Raw genomic sequence first — 18,787 nt, 5'->3', positions numbered from 1 at the left:
GTTTATACCGTCGCACAGCACCGGGACAGAGGGGGACTGTTTATACCGTCGCACAGCACCGGGACAGAGGGGGACTGTTTATACCGTCGCACAGCACCGGGACAGAGGGGGACTGTTTATACCGTCGCACAGCACCGGGACAGAGGGGGACTGTTTATACCGTCGCACAGCACCGGGACAGAGGGGGACTGTTTATACCGTCGCACAGCACCGGGACAGAGGGGGACTGTTTATACCGTCGCACAGCACCGGGACAGAGGGGGACTGTTTATACCGTCGCACAGCACCGGGACAGAGGGGGACTGTTTATACCGTCGCACAGCACCGGGACAGAGGGGGACTGTTTATACCGTCGCACAGCACCGGGACAGAGATGGACTGTTTATACCGTCGCACATCACCGGGACAGAGATGGACTATTAATACCGTCGCACATCACCGGGACAGAGATGGACTGTTTATACTGTCACACACAACCCCCCCACCCACTATGACAAATCCCAGCAGTCAGCACCATGACAACGGAGCGGGGGGTCTCTGCCGTGGCCATAACGGAGCGGGGGGGTCTCTGCCGCGGCCATAACGGAGCGGGGGGGTCTCTGCCGCGGCCATAACGGAGCGGGGGGGTCTCTGCCGCGGCCATAACGGAGCGGGGGGTCTCTGCCGCGGCCATAACGGAGCGGGGGGGTCTCTGTCGCGGCCCCAACGGAGCGGGGGGGGTCTCTGTCGCGGCCCCAACGGAGCGGGGGGGGTCTCTGCCGCGGCACCAACGGAGCGGGGGGGGGGTCTCTGCCGTGGCCCCAACGGAGCGGGGGGGGGACTCTGCCGTGGCCCCAACGGAGCGGGGGGGTCTCTGCCGTGGCCCCAACTGGTTGGAACAGCTGGAATAAAAAGACCTTGTCACTGCCTTACACCGGGACACAGGCTTTGACCCAGAACAATACACTGATTATTCACACTGTTCATTCACAACATGGACGTTTTTAATCATATCTGATTACTCTTTTACAACCAAGTCACACTGGCACATGGAGGGTGGCATGTATATTTAGACTAGCTACTAAAGCTTACTAAAGTGATTACATAAACTAAAGCAGATGTGATTTAGTTTAACTCTGATCCTCTCAACTCCTCAGCCTTCTTGGTGAATTACTAACTTTTCACAATGCAGAGAAAAAGGTTGATGCCGGTGTTCTCTCTCTCTGTTGTCCATTTTTAAAGGAGTTTTAAACGGTCAGCAGCTGTATGGAGGAGAGGAGCTGGAAGGCCAGAGAGAGGCTGTATACAATTGTTCTGGAATACACAGGAAGTCTTTGAATCAGATTCTTGGAAAAGATGGGAAGTGGGTTTTCTCAGTAAGTAAGTCCCAAACACTGGAAGGTGAGGGTGAGCCATGCAGGCAGCTGCTCTCAACTTCCTGCCCCGAGAAGTCTGACAAGAACTGCTATTTTTCCTCTACAGCTATAGATGAGCCTTGGTGATTTAAATAGACGCTGAGGAAATGTATGTGATTAAAGTGTGATTGACAACACTTGACAAAACAAACATACTTTTTGGGGGGGAAATGTACGTACTGTGATATGTGGTTGTCTCACCTAGCTATCTGAAGATGAATGCACTAACTGTACGTCGATCTGGATAAGAGTGTCTGCTAAATGACTCAATGTCATGTAAATGAGTGTTGAGAGGGATCCCGTCTGTTTGGCGCGAGGGATCCCGTCTGTTTGGCGAGAGGGATCCCGTCTGTTTGGCGAGAGGGATCCCGTCTGTTTGGCGAGAGGGATCCCGTCTGTTTGGCGAGAGGGATCCCGTCTGTTTGGCGAGAGGGATCCCGTCTGTTTGGCGAGAGGGATCGCGTCTGTTTGGCGAGAGGGATCGCGTCTGTTTGGCGAGAGGGATCGCGTCTGTTTGGCGAGAGGGATCGCGTCTGTTTGGCGAGAGGGATCGCGTCTGTTTGGCGAGAGGGATCGCGTCTGTTTGGCGAGAGGGATCGCGTCTGTTTGGCGAGAGGGATCCCGTCTGTTTGGCGAGAGGGATCCCGTCTGTTTGGCGAGAGGGATCCCGTCTGTTTGGCGAGAGGGATCGCGTAACGTCCGTTTGGCGAGAGTCGTGAGAGGCTTAAGCCTGTAGATTACATTAGTGGTCCCAGATCACTCATCATGGCCTCATTGACTTGAGTAGGGAGGCCGTTCTTGTAATTGTATTTCTATGGCTATGGCCTCCCTGAACACAGCTCTTCTCTTCCTGTATTCCAGCTGTGGGGTGGAAGAGAATCTACATCACTGCAGTGTCCAGGGGTTACCTGAGGTCAATGTTAGTGAGTCACTCTCTAGGAAGAGAGTAACCCTTTCATACTGACTCAGTGCTGCTACCACCAAAACAAGGAATTGTGGGTGGGCAAGAGAACTGGTTTGAGTTTGAAGGCCGGACGTCGGTTATAAGGGTTGAAAGAGTTCATCTATACTCAGTGAACAGTAGCTACCTACAGTGACTTCAGGAAGTATTCAGACCCCTTAACCTTTTCCACATTTTGTTACGTTGCAGCCTTATTCTAAAATGGATTACATCGTTTTTTTTTCTCTCATCAATCAACATACAATACCCCTTAATGAATTTTTTACAAATGTATTAAAAACAACAGAACTTTTTTACATAAGTTTGCAGACCTTTGCTATGAGACTCAGTTGAGCTCAGGTGCATCCTGTTTCCATTGATCATCCTTGATGTTTCTACAACTTGATTGGAGTCCACCTGTGGTAAATTCAATTGATTGGACATGATTTGGAAAGCCACACACCTGTCTAAATAAAGGTCCTACAGTTGACAGTGCATGTCAGAGCAAAAACCAAGCCATGAGGTCGAAGGAATTGTCCGTAGAGCTCCGAGACAGGATTGTTTCAAGGAACAGATCTGGGGAAGGGTACCAAAACATTTCTGCAGCATTGAAGGTCCCCAAGAACACAGTGGCCTCCATCATTCTTAAATGAAAGAAGTTTGGAACTACCAAGACCCTTCTTAGAGCTGGCCACCTGGCCAAACTGAGCAATCAGGGGAGAAGGGCCTTGGTCAGGGAGGTGACCAAGAACCAGATGGTAACTCTGACAGAGCTCCAGAGTTCCTCTGTGGAGATGGGAGAACCATCTCTGCAGCTCTCCACCAATCAGGCCTTTTATGGTAGAGTGGCTAGACAGAAGCTCTGTCTGTAAAAGGCACATGACAGCCTGCTTGCAGTTAATCTGTTCTGATGAAACCAAGATTGAACTCTTTGGCCTGAATGCCAAGCATCACGTCCGGAGGAAACCTGGAACCATCCCTACGGTGAAGCATGGTGGTGGCAGCATTATGCTGGGGGGGATGTTTTTCAGCAGCAGGGACTGGGAGACCAGTCAAGATCAAAGGAAAGATGAACGGATGTACAGAGAGATCCTTGATGAAAACCTGCTCAAGAGCTCAGACTGGGGCGAAGGTTCACCTTCCAACAGGACAACGACCCTAAGCACATAGCCAAAACAAAGCAGGAGTGGATTCGGGACAAGTCTCTGAATGTCCTTGAGTGGCCCAGCCAGAGCCCGGACTTGAACCCGATCGAACATCTCCGGAGAGAACTGAAAATAACTGTGCAGCGACACTCCCCATCCAACCTGACAGAGCTTGAGGATCTGCAGAGAAAAATGGGAGAAACTCCCCAAATACAGGTGTGCCAAGCTTGTAGCGTCATACCCAAGAACACTCGAGGCTGTAATCGCTGCCAAAGGTGCTTCAACAAAGTACTGATTTAAAATGTCTGAATACTGGAAATGTGATATTTACATATTTTTATCCATTTGTAAAATTTTCTAAAAACCTGTTTTTGCATTGTCATTATGGGGTATTGTGTGTATATTGATGAGGAAAACAAACAATTTAGAATAAGGCTGTAACGTAACAAAATCCGGAAAAAGGGAAGGTCTGAATACTTTCCAAATGCACTGTACATTCATATCCTCGACAGTACTATACTAAGTATACAGTAGCTACCTGTATTCATATCCTCAACAGTACTATACTAAGTATACAGTAGCTACCTGTATTCACATCCTCAACAGTACTATACTAAGTATACAGTAGCTACCTGTATTCACATCCTCAACAGTACTATACTACTACACACACACTGAATGTCTTAAAACCAGCTCTAAGAAGCAGGGAAATTGTGTCCCTCGAGGCACAGTCATGTCACTGCATGCTTTTCTCTGTTCCTTTTAAATAAAAGTAGCCATGTTGTCCTCCTCCTGCACACAGGACAACATGAGACTACTGCTGCAGGAGGAATGTTCAACAGTAGCCATGTTGTTCTCCTCCTGCACACAGGACAGCATGATGAGACTATAGCTACTGCTGCAGGAGGAATGTTCTGCAGCGTGTGTGTGTGTCTTATTACATTCATTATCCTCCCCAACTCGTGTGTGTGTGTGTGTGTGTGTGTCAGTACTTACAGTGTGTTTACCTTGCAGTGTTGAAGAGACAAGTGAGTCCTGAGGAGCTGCAGACCCCAGGAGGCCCTTACATAAAGAAGACATTCACAGTACGTCACACACACACACACACACACACACACACACACACACACACACACACACACACACACACACACAGGAGGTGAGGAGGGTAATGAATGTAATGACATGCCATAGACTGTTCTCTCTGCTTCCGCACGGCAAGTGTTACCAGTGCCAAGTCTGACACCAGCAGGTTCCTGAACAGCTTCTATCCCCAAGCCATCAGACTGATAACCAGCTTCTATCCCCAAGCCATCAGACTGATAACCAGCTTCTATCCCCAAGCCATCAGACTGATAACCAGCTTCTATCCCCAAGCCATCAGACTGATAACCAGCTTCTATCCCCAAGCCATCAGACTGATAACCAGCTTCTATCCCCAAGCCATCAGACTGATAACCAGCTTCTATCCCCAAGCCATCAGACTGATAACCAGCTTCTATCCCCAAGCCATCAGACTGATAACCAGCTTCTATTCCCAAGCCATCAGACTGATAACCAGCTTCTATCCCCAAGCCATCAGACTGATAACCAGCTTCTATCCCCAAGCCATCAGACTGATAACCAGCTTCTATCCCCAAGCCATCAGACTGATAACCAGCTTCTATCCCCAAGCCATCAGACTGATAACCAGCTTCTATCCCCAAGCCATCAGACTGATAACCAGCTTCTATCCCCAAGCCATCAGACTGATAACCAGCTTCTATCCCCAAGCCATCAGACTGATAACCAGCTTCTATCCCCAAGCCATCAGACTGATAACCAGCTTCTATCCCCAAGCCATCAGACTGATAACCAGCTTCTATCCCCAAGCCATCAGACTGATAACCAGCTTCTATCCCCAAGCCATCAGACTGATAACCAGCTTCTATCCCCAAGCCATCAGACTGATAACCAGCTTCTATCCCCAAGCCATCAGACTGATAACCAGCTTCTATCCCCAAGCCATCAGACTGATAACCAGCTTCTATCCCCAAGCCATCAGACTGATAACCAGCTTCTATCCCCAAGCCATCAGACTGATAACCAGCTTCTATCCCCAAGCCATCAGACTGATAACCAGCTTCTATCCCCAAGCCATCAGACTGATAACCAGCTTCTATCCCCAAGCCATCAGACTGATAACCAGCTTCTATCCCCAAGCCATCAGACTGATAACCAGCTTCTATCCCCAAGCCATCAGACTGATAACCAGCTTCTATCCCCAAGCCATCAGACTGATAACCAGCTTCTATCCCCAAGCCATCAGACTGATAACCCGCTTCTATCCCCAAGCCATCAGACTGATAACCCGGCTTCTATCCCCAAGCCATCAGACTGATAACCCGGCTTCTATCCCCAAGCCATCAGACTGATAACCCGGCTTCTATCCCCAAGCCATCAGACTGATAACCAGCTTCTATCCCCAAGCCATCAGACTGATAACCAGCTTCTATCCCCAAGCCATCAGACTGATAAACAGCTTCTATCCCCAAGCCATCAGACTGATAACCAGCTTCTATCCCCAAGCCATCAGACTGATAACCCGGCCTCTATCCCCAAGCCAGCAGACTGATAACCCGGCCTCTATCCCCAAGCCAGCACACTGATAACCCGGCCTCTATCCCCAAGCCAGCACACTGATAACCCGGCCTCTATCCCCAAGCCAGCACACTGATAACCCGGACTCTATCCCCAAGCCAGCAGACTGATAACCCGGACTCTATCCCCAAGCCAGGAGACTGATAACCCGGACTCTATCCCCAAGCCAGCAGACTGATAACCCGGACTCTATCCCCAAGCCAGCAGACTGATAACCCGGACTCTATCCCCAAGCCAGCAGACTGATAACCCGGACTCTATCCCCAAGCCAGCACACTGATAACCCGGACTCTATCCCCAAGCCAGCACACTGATAACCCGGACTCTATCCCCAAGCCAGCACACTGATAACCCGGACTCTATCCCCAAGCCAGCACACTGATAACCCGGACTCTATCCCCAAGCCAGCACACTGATAACCCGGACTCTATCCCCAAGCCAGCAGACTGATAACCCGGACTCTATCCCCAAGCCAGCAGACTGACTCTACACACACACACACACACACACACAGGCACATACAATCATCATTTACACTGCTAATACTCTGTTTATCATATATTCTGTTGCCTAGTCACCTTACCCCTATACATATCTACCTCTATCACTCCAGTATCCCTGCACATTGTTAATATGGTACTGAACTGACCCTGTATATATACAATGCCTTCAGAAATAATTGCCTTATTCAAATGTTGTTACAGCCTGAATTCAAAATAGATTAAATAGTGTTTTTCTCGCCCATCTACACACAATACCCCATCATGACAAAGCGAAAATATGTTTTTAGACATTTTTGCAAATTTAGTGAAAATGAAATACAGCAATATCTAATTTACATAAGAGTTCACCTTTGACAGCGATTTACAGCTGTGAGTCTTTCTGGGTAAGTCTCTAAGAGCTGTGAGTCTTTCTGGGTAAGTCTCTAAGAGCTGTGAGTCTTTCTGGGTAAGTCTCTAAGAGCTGTGAGTCTTTCTGGGTAAGTCTCTAAGAGCTTTCCACACCTGGATTGTACAATTTTTTTCCCATTTCAGCTCTGTCAGGTTGGTTGTTGATCATTGCTAGACAGATATTTTCAAGTCTTGCCATAGATTTTCATGCCAATTTAAGTCAAAACTAACTAGGCCACTCAGGAACATTCAATGTCGTCTTGGTAACCAACTCCAGTGTATATTTGGCCTTATGTTTTAGGTTATTGTCCTGCTGAAAGGTGAATTCATCTCCCAGTGTCTGTTGGAAAGCAGACTGAACCAGGTTTTCCTCTAAGATTTTGCCTGTGCTTAGCTTTATACCATTTATTTTTACCCTAAAAAAACAATACTCCCTCGTCCTTGCCGATAACCAGCATACCCATAACATGATGCAGTCACCACCATGCTTGAAAATATGAAGAGTGGTACTCAGTGACGTGTGGTGTTGGATTTGGCCCAAACATAACGCTTTGTATTCTGGACATTTTTTTTCTCCGCTTTTCCCTGGCCTGTGGTTGAATCTGTTTTTGAAATTCACTGCTCAACTGAGGGACCTTACAATTATCTGTATGTGTGGGGTACAGAGATGATGTAGTCATTCAAAACGCATGTTAAACACTTATTGCACAGAGTGAGTCCATGCAACTTGTTAAGCACATTTTTACTCCTGAACTTATTTAAGCTTCCCATAACAAAGGTGTTGAATACTTATTGATGCAAGACATTCAGCTTTTCATTTTTTTATTAATTTGTAAAAATGTTTAAAAACGTAATTCCACTTTGACGTTATGGGGTATTGTTTGTAGGCCAGTGACACCAAATCTCAATTGAATTCCGTTTTAATCCAGGCTGTAACACAACAAAATGTGTAATAAATCAAGAGGTGTGAATACTTTCTGAAGGCACTGTAGGTTTTTACTTTCTCCTGTGATATTTTTTATAAATCCTTACGTTACAACATAATGGTAGTTTACTGGTAAAGTTTCCAGTAATTAAACCCTCCCTTTGCCACCCAAAACCACACACACGCACAAACATTCTACTGTCACCGGAAGATGGCATGGCCACATCCCACACACACTGTGGAAAAGTCTCTGGTCTGCATGGTCTGATCCAGAGGATTCTCCCCCTTACTGGGTCTGATATTCACCAGGGAACCAGGCTGAATACACTACTGATACCAGTTCATATTAGACTGGGTGGGACATAATCACTCCTAACAGACTGACTGGATTGGCTCTGGGCTCTGCCTTAGATGACCCTCTTGTGTTCTGAAATGGAATGCTTGTCTGTGTAGATTCTTGGAAGCCTCATGAGAGAGCTCTGATAAGGGCTATGTTACAGCACGCGCAAACACACACACACACACACACACACACAGCATACAGTGGTTTACTATCCTTGTGGGGAACAAAAACATGTATTTCCATAATCCTTACTGTAAGCCTACCCCCTAACCCTAAAATAGCCTCTGTCCTCGTGGGGGTGCAGGAAATGTCCCCTACTTTTGGGGAATTCCAGTATCCACGAGGATAGTAATATACATGAACAGACACACACACACACACACACACACACACACACACACACACACACACACACACACACACACACACACACACACACACACAGAACAGACACGCGCCGAACACACACACACAACACAGTTAAAAACAACACTTCATGTTACTTCTGCATAACAAACATTACAGTTCCTGACAGATACATTTTAGAGAATGATGAAACATCAAAATCATCCTACAACACTGTTGTTGCATCTCATGTCATGCCCCTGTAGCACGGTGCCAGCCCCTGTAGCACGCGGTGCCAGCCCCTGTAGCACGGTGCCAGCCCCTGTTGTTTCTAGCTCTCTACTTTGCTTTTATGCTCTTTTAAATACATTTTGACTTGAACTTGACTGCCTCCTCAGATCGTGGGGGATGCAGTGGGCTGGGGCTTCGTGGTGCGGGGCAGTAAGCCCTGCCACATCCAGGCTGTCGACCCCAGTGGTCCCGCAGCTGCAGCTGGAATGAAGGTATGTAACACACAAACACTCATACACATACCATCACACGCACCATGGCACACACACATACTCCACTGCCAGCTGGGAGTAGAGAGCACTGACCTAAACAATGGGGAGGGGAGGCGGGATGTGGGGGAGGAAGGGAGAGCGGCCAAGGGAATTAGTGAGGGAGGAGAGAGGGGGCAGGGTGAGGAGAGGGGGCAGGAGAAGAAGTGAGAGAGGGTTCAGGAGAGGAGAGATGTGGAAGAGAGGGGCAGGGTGAGGAGAGAGACCAGGGGAAGGAGTGAGTGAGGGAGGGGAACAGGGAGAAGGGGAACAGGGAGAGAGGGAGAAAGGGGGAGGAGAGAAGTGAACTAAGATAAAGGAGCCGTAGCTAAAATAACTTTAGTTAAAAAAAAAAAGCTGTTATCAATATGGAAGATATAGTATCACTTATGTCACATTTTATCACCTTAAAAACATGTGCTATGTTTCTCCCTCCGCTCCCCTTTCTCCTCATCTCCTCTCCTCTCGCCCTCTTCCCCTCCCTTTCTCCTCATCTCCTCTCCTCTCGCCCCCTTCCCCTCCCTTTCTCCTCTCTCCCCCTTCCCCTCATCTCCTCTAAGTCGAGAGCAGAGCTGGCTCCATCCCATAGAAATCAAGCTGATGCAGTAATAACGGATCTGTGCAGCCAAGGGTTGTGTCCCAAATGGTACCCTATGCCCTATGTAGTGCACTACTTTAGACCATAGACCTATGGGCCCTGTTCAAACGTAGTGCACTACATAGGGAATACTGTGATATTCTGGACACAGGCAAGTCAGTTACGCAACACTAAATGCTGTTCTCTCTGCATGGTTGTTGATGCTTCTTATATAAGCCATGTTGGTCAGACAGTCTGAAGACTTGCGTTTACTGCCTGCCTTTCCTCTGTGGTAAAACAGGCTCTGACTGAAGCCTTGCGTTTACTGTCTGCCTTTCCTCTGTGGTAAAACAGGCTCTGACTGAAGCCTTGCATTTACTGCCTGCCTTTCCTCTGTGGTAAAACAGGCTCTGACTGAAGCCTTGCGTTTACTGCCTGCCTTTCCTCTGTGGTAAAACAGGCTCTGACTGAAGCCTTGCGTTTACTGCCTGCCTTTCCTCTGTGGTAAAACAGGCTCTGACTGAAGCCTTGCGTTTACTGCCTGCCTTTCCTCTGTGGTAAAACAGGCTCTGACTGAAGCCTTGCGTTTACTGCCTGCCTTTCCTCTGTGGTAAAACAGGCTCTGACTGAAGCCTTGCGTTTACTGCCTGCCTTTCCTCTGTGGTAAAACAGGCTCTGACTGAAGCCTTGCGTTTACTGCCTGCCTTTCCTCTGTGGTAAAACAGGCTCTGACTGAAGCCTTGCGTTTACTGCCTGCCTTTCCTCTGTGGTAAAACAGGCTCTGACTGAAGCCTTGCGTTTACTGCCTGCCTTTCCTCTGTGGTAAAACAGGCTCTGACTGAAGCCTTGCGTTTACTGCCTGCCTTTCCTCTGTGGTAAAACAGGCTCTGACTGAAGCCTTGCGTTTACTGCCTGCCTTTCCTCTGTGGTAAAACAGGCTCTGACTCTCACGTTGATCACATGCTGCTGCCTCTTAAACAGTGGCTATCCACTCGGTATGGCACTAAAAGCGAGTCACAGCTCTTGAAGTGGCCCATAAACACTCATTCTATGGGGACCTTTGGAAGGAGATAATGACAGAGTTGACTCACTGCTTCCAAATGTTACGTCTAACGTTGCTAGAGTGGCAGTTTTATAATGTTGGTCTAACGTTGCCAGAGTTGAGGCAGAACATCTCCGTCATGGCAACCACAGCCATGTAATGCAAATAATCAGACACCACAACAGGAGACAGTAGAGGTCTGCTGAGACTCGGACCACAACAGGAGACAGTAGAGGTCTGCTGAGACACAGACCACAACAGGAGAGGTCTGCTGAGACTCAGACCACAACAGGAGACAGTAGAGGTCTGCTGAGACACAGACCACAACAGGAGACAGTAGAGGTCTGCTGAGACTCGGACCACAACAGGAGACAGTAGAGGTCTGCTGAGACTCGGACCACAACAGGAGACAGTAGAGGTCTGCTGAGACTCGGACCACAACAGGAGACAGTAGAGGTCTGCTGAGACTCGGACCACAACACAACAGGAGACAGTAGAGGTCTGCTGAGACTCAGAACACAACACAACAGGAGACAGTAGAGGTCTGCTGAGGCTCGGGCCACAACAGTAGAGGTCTGCTGGGACTCGGGCCACAACAGTAGAGGTCTGCTGGGACTCGGGCCACAACGGTAGAGGTCTGCTGAGACTCGGGCCAGAACGGTAGAGGTCTGCTGAGACTCGGGCCAGAACGGTAGAGGTCTGCTGAGACTCGGGCCACAACGGTAGAGGTCTGCTGAGACTCGGGCCACAACGGTAGAGGTCTGCTGAGACTCGGGCCACAACGGTAGAGGTCTGCTGAGACTCGGGCCACAACGGTAGAGGTCTGCTGAGACTCGGGCCACAACGGTAGAGGTCTGCTGAGACTCGGGCCACAACGGTAGAGGTCTGCTGAGACTCGGGCCACAACGGTAGAGGTCTGCTGAGACTCGGGCCACAACGGTAGAGGTCTGCTGAGACTCGGGCCACAACGGTAGAGGTCTGCTGAGACTCGGGCCACAACGGTAGAGGTCTGCTGAGACTCGGGCCACAACGGTAGAGGTCTGCTGAGACTCGGGCCACAACGGTAGAGGTCTGCTGAGACTCGGGCCACAACGGTAGAGGTCTGCTGAGACTCGGGCCACAACGGTAGAGGTCTGCTGAGACTCGGGCCACAACGGTAGAGGTCTGCTGAGACTCGGGCCACAACGGTAGAGGTCTGCTGAGACTCGGGCCACAACGGTAGAGGTCTGCTGAGACTCGGGCCACAACGGTAGAGGTCTGCTGAGACTCGGAGACATTTAGCTAAACAGATTCAGCAGGTACAAGATGAACATGCATTTAAAAGCAGAAGTTTCATGCTGTAAACCACCTGGATAAACATCTCAAATGTAGGATATCTTAATCCTAGTCCCAGCATAGTAACATTTAGAGTACGGCTGAATTAATCTGCTTGAGTCACCTGTCAAATGTTCTTCTATCCGTCTCCAATCATCTGGAGTGATTGGTAAAGAAAAATATAACACAGAACAATGACTTATACCCTGTAGCAGTGGTAACACAGAACAATGACTTATACCCTGCAGCAGTGGTAACACAGAACAATGACTTATACCCTGCAGCAGTGGTAACACAGAACAATGACTTATACCCTGCAGCAGTGGTAACACAGAACAATGACTTATACCCTGCAGCAGTGGTAACGCAGAACAATGACTTATACCCTGCAGCAGTGGTAACGCAGAACAATGACTTATACCCTGCAGCAGTGGTAACACAGAACAATGACTTATACCCTGCAGTTTAACATGGCTCCTTCTCTACAAATTCTCTGCAGCCTAAGATCCAGTATCTCATTCATTTCAGCCACAGCCTGGCCATGAAACAGTTAACAAAAGCTTTTTCTTAGAAATCCTCAAGTGCCCTTTTCTAGGAGTATTAACTCCTGAGTGACTGGGGCCCTCTGGGTAATGGTTGACCCGTTGCCAAGAAAAATAAGGGATTGTGTTTTGATGTAAATTGCAGCGAGGGGATGCTCTAGAATTCCTTCACTACATGAAATAAGGGCGAAGTTGACTCAATGACCTGTCATGTGGCAGCCATAGAACCATGTTGCCAAACAGTCCTAAAACATGTTTGTTTTTGCCAACACACTGACTGTTGCAATAGTGAGTCAGCAATCAAAATTAGAAAGGTGTGTTTCTGTTTAGTCCATAACTGAGCTAACTCTCCTCTCCCTTTCTCTGTGTTTCTCCCATCGAGAGCTAACTCTCCTCTCCCTTTCTCTGTGTTTCTCCCATCGAGAGCTAACTCTCCTCTCCCTTTCTCTGTGTTTCTCCCATCGAGAGCTAACTCTCCTCTCCCTTTCTCTGTGTTTCTCCCATCGAGAGCTAACTCTCCTCTCCCTTTCTCTGTGTTTCTCCCATCGAGAGCTAACTCTCCTCTCCCTTTCTCTGTGTTTCTCCCATCGAGAGCTAACTCTCCTCTCCCTTTCTCTGTGTTTCTCCCATCGAGAGCTAACTCTCCTCTCCCTTTCTCTGTGTTTCTCCCATCGAGAGCTAACTCTCCTCTCCCTTTCTCTGTGTTTCTCCCATCGAGAGCTAACTCTCCTCTCCCTTTCTCTGTGTTTCTCCCATCGAGAGCTAACTCTCCTCTCCCTTTCTCTGTGTTTCTCCCATCGAGAGCTAACTCTCCTCTCCCTTTCTCTGTGTTTCTCCCATCGAGAGCTAACTCTCCTCTCCCTTTCTCTGTGTTTCTCCCATCGAGTGCTAACTCTCCTCTCCCTTTCTGTGTTTTTCCCATCGAGAGCTAACTCTCCTCTCCCTTTCTCTGTGTTTCTCCCATCGAGAGCTAACTCTCCTCTCCCTTTCTCTGTGTTTCTCCCATCGAGAGCTAACTCTCCTCTCCCTTTCTCTGTGTTTCTCCCATCGAGAGCTAACTCTCCTCTCCCTTTCTCTGTGTTTCTCCCATCGAGAGCTAACTCTCCTCTCCCTTTCTCTGTGTTTCTCCCATCGAGAGCTAACTCTCCTCTCCCTTTCTCTGTGTTTCTCCCATCGAGAGCTAACTCTCCTCTCCCTTTCTCTGTGTTTCTCCCATCGAGAGCTAACTCTCCTCTCCCTTTCTCTGTGTTTTTCCCATCGAGAGCTAACTCTCCTCTCCCTTTCTCTGTGTTTCTCCCATAGAGAAATGCATGTGTAGACATGGCTAACTCCTCTGTTCCTCTCCCTCTAGGTGTGTCAGTTTGTGATCTCGGTCAACGGGCTAAACGTGCTGTCTCTGGACTACAGGACAGTCAGTAACCTCATCCTGACCGGGCCCAGGACCGTTGTCATGGAAGTCATGGAGGAAGCAGATTACTGAAGAGGCAGGCTATCATGTGGCAGGGGGCGTGGCTGAGCAGAGTAGACCCAAGGCAGACCCTAAAGACACCATAGAGATAGAAGTGCCTTTATGGAACTCTATGGGAAACTTTCTCTGGGCTTCTAACTCTATGGGAAACTCTCTCTGAGCTTCTAACTATATGGGAAACTCTCTCTGGGCTTCTAACTCTATGGGGAAACTTTCTCTGGGCTTCTAACTCTATGGGAAACTCTCTCTGAGCTTCTAACTCTATGGGGAAACTTTCTCTGGGCTTCTAACTCTATGGGAAACTCTCTCTGGGCTTCTAACTCTATGGGGAAACTCTCTCTGGGCTTCTAACTCTATGAGGAAACTCTCTCTGGGCTTCTAACTCTATGGGAAACTCTCTCTGGGCTTCTAACTCTATGGGGAAACTTTCTCTGGGCTTCTAACTCTATGGGAAACTCTCTCTGGGCTTCTAACTCTATGGGGAAACTCTCTCTGGGCTTCTAACTCTATGGGGAAACTTTCTCTGGGCTTCTAACTCTATGGGAAACTCTCTCTGGGCTTCTAACTATATGGGAAACTCTCTCTGGGCTTCTAACTCTATGGGGAAACTCTCTCTGGGCTTCTAACTCTATGGGGAAACTCTCTCTGGGCTTCTAACTCTATGAGGAAACTCTCTCTGGGCTTCTAACTCTATGGGAGACTTTCTCTGGGCTTCTAACTCTATGGGAAACTCTCTCTGGGCTTCTAACTCTATGGGAAACTCTCTCTGGGCTTCTAACTCTATGGGGAAACTCTCTCTGGGCTTCTAACTCTATGGGAAACTCTCTCTGGGCTTCTAACTATATGGGGAACTCTCTCTGGGCTTCTAACTCTATGGGGAACTCTCTCTGGGCTTCTAACTCTATGGGAAACTCTCTCTCTGGGCTTCTAACTCTATGGGGAACTCTCTCTGGGCTTCTAACTCTATGGGAAACTCTCTCTGGGCTTCTAACTATATGGGAAACTCTCTCTGGGCTTCTAACTCTATGGGAAACTCTCTCTGGGCTTCTAACTCTATGGGAAACTCTCTCTGGGCATCTAACTCTATGGGGAAACTCTCTCTGGGCATCTAACTCTATGGGGAAACTCTCTCTGGGCTTCTAACTCTATGGGGAAACTCTCTCTGGGCTTCTAACTCTATGGGGAAACTCTCTCTGGGCTTCTAACTCTATGGGAAACTCTCTCTGGGCTTCTAACTCTATGGGGAAACTCTCTCTGGGCTTCTAACTCTATGGGAGACTTTCTCTGGGCTTCTAACTATATGGGAAACTCTCTCTGGGCTTCTAACTATATGGGAAACTCTCTCTGGGCTTCTAACTCTATGGGAAACTCTCTCTGGGCTTCTAACTCTATGGGGAAACTCTCTCTGGGCTTCTAACTCTATGGGGAAACTCTCTCTGGGCTTCTAACTCTATGGGGAACTCTCTCTGGGCTTCTAACTCTATGGGAAACTCTCTCTGGGCTTCTAACTCTATGGGAAACTCTCTCTGGGCTTCTAACTCTATGGGAAACTCTCTCTGGGCTTCTAACTCTATGGGGAAACTCTCTCTGGGCTTCTAACTCTATGGGAAACTCTCTCTGGGCTTCTAACTATATGGGGAACTCTCTCTGGGCTTCTAACTCTATGGGAAACTCTCTCTGGGCTTCTAACTCTATGGGAAACTCTCTCTCTGGGCTTCTAACTCTAGGAAAGACTCAGTCAAGCTCTGCCAGCCACCACCCACTGTCTCTTTCCTATTGGACACTGCTTCCCTCTGTAGGCCTCCAATAGAACTGCTTGGAGAAGAGAGGGGACATTAGCTACTCTGTTAGATACACATCTTGTTATTGTCCTCCTGTCTCATCTGTCTAGTTGATGTTGAGACGGCAGATGGACCCTGATAACATAACAGCCCCCTGCTCCATGATTAGGGAGCTGTGCTCTGCTGTCCCCTTCTGGGTTCTCACTGTCTCCTGTGGGCTGGGCTGGGTTTCTTTATGTATTGATGGTACTACCTACCCATGTATGAAGCTGTGTGGGGAGAGACACTTCTGGACCTGTCTAGATCTGTCTTTCTCCATCCCAGGACGAGATGTGGTGAAGTTCAAGACAGACCTGAAGGAGACAGACAGCATATCATCCAGGACAGACCTGAAGGAGACAGACAGCATATCATTCGGGACAGACCTGAAGGAGACAGACAGCATATCATTCGGGACAGGAGTGTGAAGCATTAGCAAGTGACTGTTCAATCCGCTGCGCCACATGATAATGCAAACCACGTCCAACTAATCCACAGCTATTTGGGTGTGTAACACAGATACCAACCTGGTTACACTGTGTAGTTGTGTATAGATCACTCACTATACATTGTGGTAGTTGTGTGAAGTTGGCCTTCGTTTAACCAAGCAAACAGGGTTGAATAATGTTCATGTTTATGCAGGACTAATTGTTGTCAATGATGTGTCTTTTCCCAGTACACTTAGGGCGAGTTTCCCGGACAACAAATCCTGGACTAAAAAGTCCAAATCAACGGATAATCTCCATTTGAAAGTGTTTTTTTTTTTTAAGTCCAAGATTATTCTTTGTTCGGGAAACCGTCCCTTGAAGACAAAGTAGGTAGCTACTAGCTAGTTAATGAGGTAACACTTGACTGGATGGTTCCGTTCTACTGTCTGTAGGGCTGAATATCATGGTTATAATTACCACATAAAGGATATGACTCAGTATGTAGACAAAAAGCTTGTGCTACTAACAACTACCATCACTCTGTCATGACACAACAAACCATTACCCATCAGGCCCCTTTCCCAGACATGCTTGTTGCCTAGTCTTAGACTAGAAAGCAAGCTGAATGGAGAGTCTCTGTTGAAAGAGCTTTTTAGTCCAGGGAAACTGCTCGTAGTGATATAAATGGGGTGGTTTGCATAGTTTTCTAAGATTTATAATGTGTAATGACCGTGATGAGTCCGTTTTTCTAGCACCGGCATTGAGGCCTATGACGACACCCACCTGTTACCGTTAGCCGAATGTTAATGTCGTATATCCACTAGTCCCTAGTCTTTCAAAAGTGGCATGTTCTACACTACCGTAAATTCTATAATATATGGATATGTTAACATATATATTTAATGTAGATCTATGTATGGATTTAGGCTGACTAAGGCACTTTAAATATGAAAATAACTGTTTGCATCAGTTTGTTTTCTAGTTAAAATGTCAAATTGTTAATGTGTTAAGACGTCACAATACTGTACCATCCTGAAACATAAACGTATTAAGAATTAGCAACCCATTTTATTTGCCATCAGACCCGATCTACTTGTATTTAAGAAGGAAACAGGGTTTTATTTCGGTAGCTAGCTGTGAATTTAAAGTAGAAGAACTATTGATGGCATGAGAAAAACAATCTATGGCAGTATTTAATAACTGTATGATAACAGAATCATCTGTAGTTCAGTGTACCAGGTCAACTGTTGTCTTATGACATCACTTCCTGGTCAGATAAAGTAGCCTAGATTCATTGTAAGATTTAATAATAAAAAAATAGCAGTACAAGCTCTATGTTCCATGTTCACCTTTCTTCAATATGCGGTGTTGTTGTTTACCATAATGTCAAGCCTCAAATCATAGGTTTGGTTTTTTTATTTGGAAAACAACAGTCACTTTGACAAGCTAGGATTCTGTCCCTTTTTTAATAATGTGGTTAAATGTGTAAAGCAACGAAATGCATAATTCAAGAAACTATGTAAGTGTATGAAATGCTTGCTTACAATCCAGGGTTCGTTTTTCAGGACTGATACAATATCATTGGTTAGCTCTCACTAAGAACATTAGACATCAGTGATTGGGTGAATGGCTGCCCCGCTGCTCAGGGGGGGGCTGCCCACAGAACATTAGACATCAGTGATTGGGTGAATGGCTGCATTGCATGAGGTTTTCTGGTATATATTTTTACCCATTTCTACTCCTCCACGTAGTTTCACTGTTGTTCTGTAATTAATTATTGGTTCTGTCATACAAGGAAAGGCTTGTGTTGTTTGTTAAGCAAGAACTTAGAGAAATGCACATTACGATGAGTCATTTTATACTAAAGCTGTTTTGGGTTACACTTTACTGAAAGCATCCAGGTTAAAATGCATGATAACTTGTTATTAGCATGAGCCTTTTATAATGTCTTATCAGACTTATAAAAATGCTCATCATGTATTAACACCTGTGTGCTTTAAACGGACACAATGACCAGAAAGAGCTGGAAATCCAGTCATTATTGGACTTTTAATGTGCCAAGTTATAATCTTGAAACATTTGCCTTAATAACTTTTGATTTTGCTGCTAGTCATCTAATATTTGAATATCTTCTGTTATCCATAAAGGGTTCACTATGCAATCCTCTTCCTGATCTGTCTTACTATACTAACCTTCTGCTGCTTATTTTACAGACTGATCATCTTTTATTTCTTGACAATCAGTGTTCTCTTGATACACAAGGTCTGCGTTCCAAATGGTAGTGCACTACTTTTGACCAGGGCCCAGTGGGGGGTTATATCACTATATAGGGAATAGAATGCCATTTGAGACGCAACCGAGATCTGAACAGCACATAGACTGACGACAGAACGGATAGAGCTACAACCTGCCACGTACTCTCTGCTTCCTAGCAG

The 18,787-nt window shown here is 47.1% G+C and overlaps 1 protein-coding gene across 4 annotated transcripts in view; it reads left to right on the top strand.

The window, feature by feature from the left end:
* Window positions 1-17,681, top strand: part of LOC106572931 (DEP domain-containing mTOR-interacting protein) — a 62,841-nt gene extending 45,160 nt beyond the window's left edge. For all 4 annotated transcript variants that reach the window (XM_082975958.1, XM_082975957.1, XM_082975956.1 and 1 more), the window contains 3 exons: window positions 4,494-4,564; window positions 9,021-9,125; window positions 13,988-17,681. In XM_082975958.1, coding sequence (XP_082832084.1) covers window positions 4,494-4,564; window positions 9,021-9,125; window positions 13,988-14,116 — 305 coding nt within the window. In that variant the 3' untranslated portion in view covers window positions 14,117-17,681. The remainder of the gene's footprint in view (window positions 1-4,493; window positions 4,565-9,020; window positions 9,126-13,987) is intronic.
* The last annotated feature ends 1,106 nt before the right edge of the window (window positions 17,682-18,787 follow it).

This window comes from Salmo salar, chromosome 05 (genome assembly GCF_965601325.2).
Source record: "Salmo salar chromosome 05, fSalSal1, whole genome shotgun sequence".
NCBI classification, from domain to species: Eukaryota; Metazoa; Chordata; class Actinopteri; order Salmoniformes; family Salmonidae; genus Salmo; species Salmo salar.
Note: the sequence above shows the minus strand (reverse complement) of the source record. Positions and strands in the feature narration are given on the sequence as shown.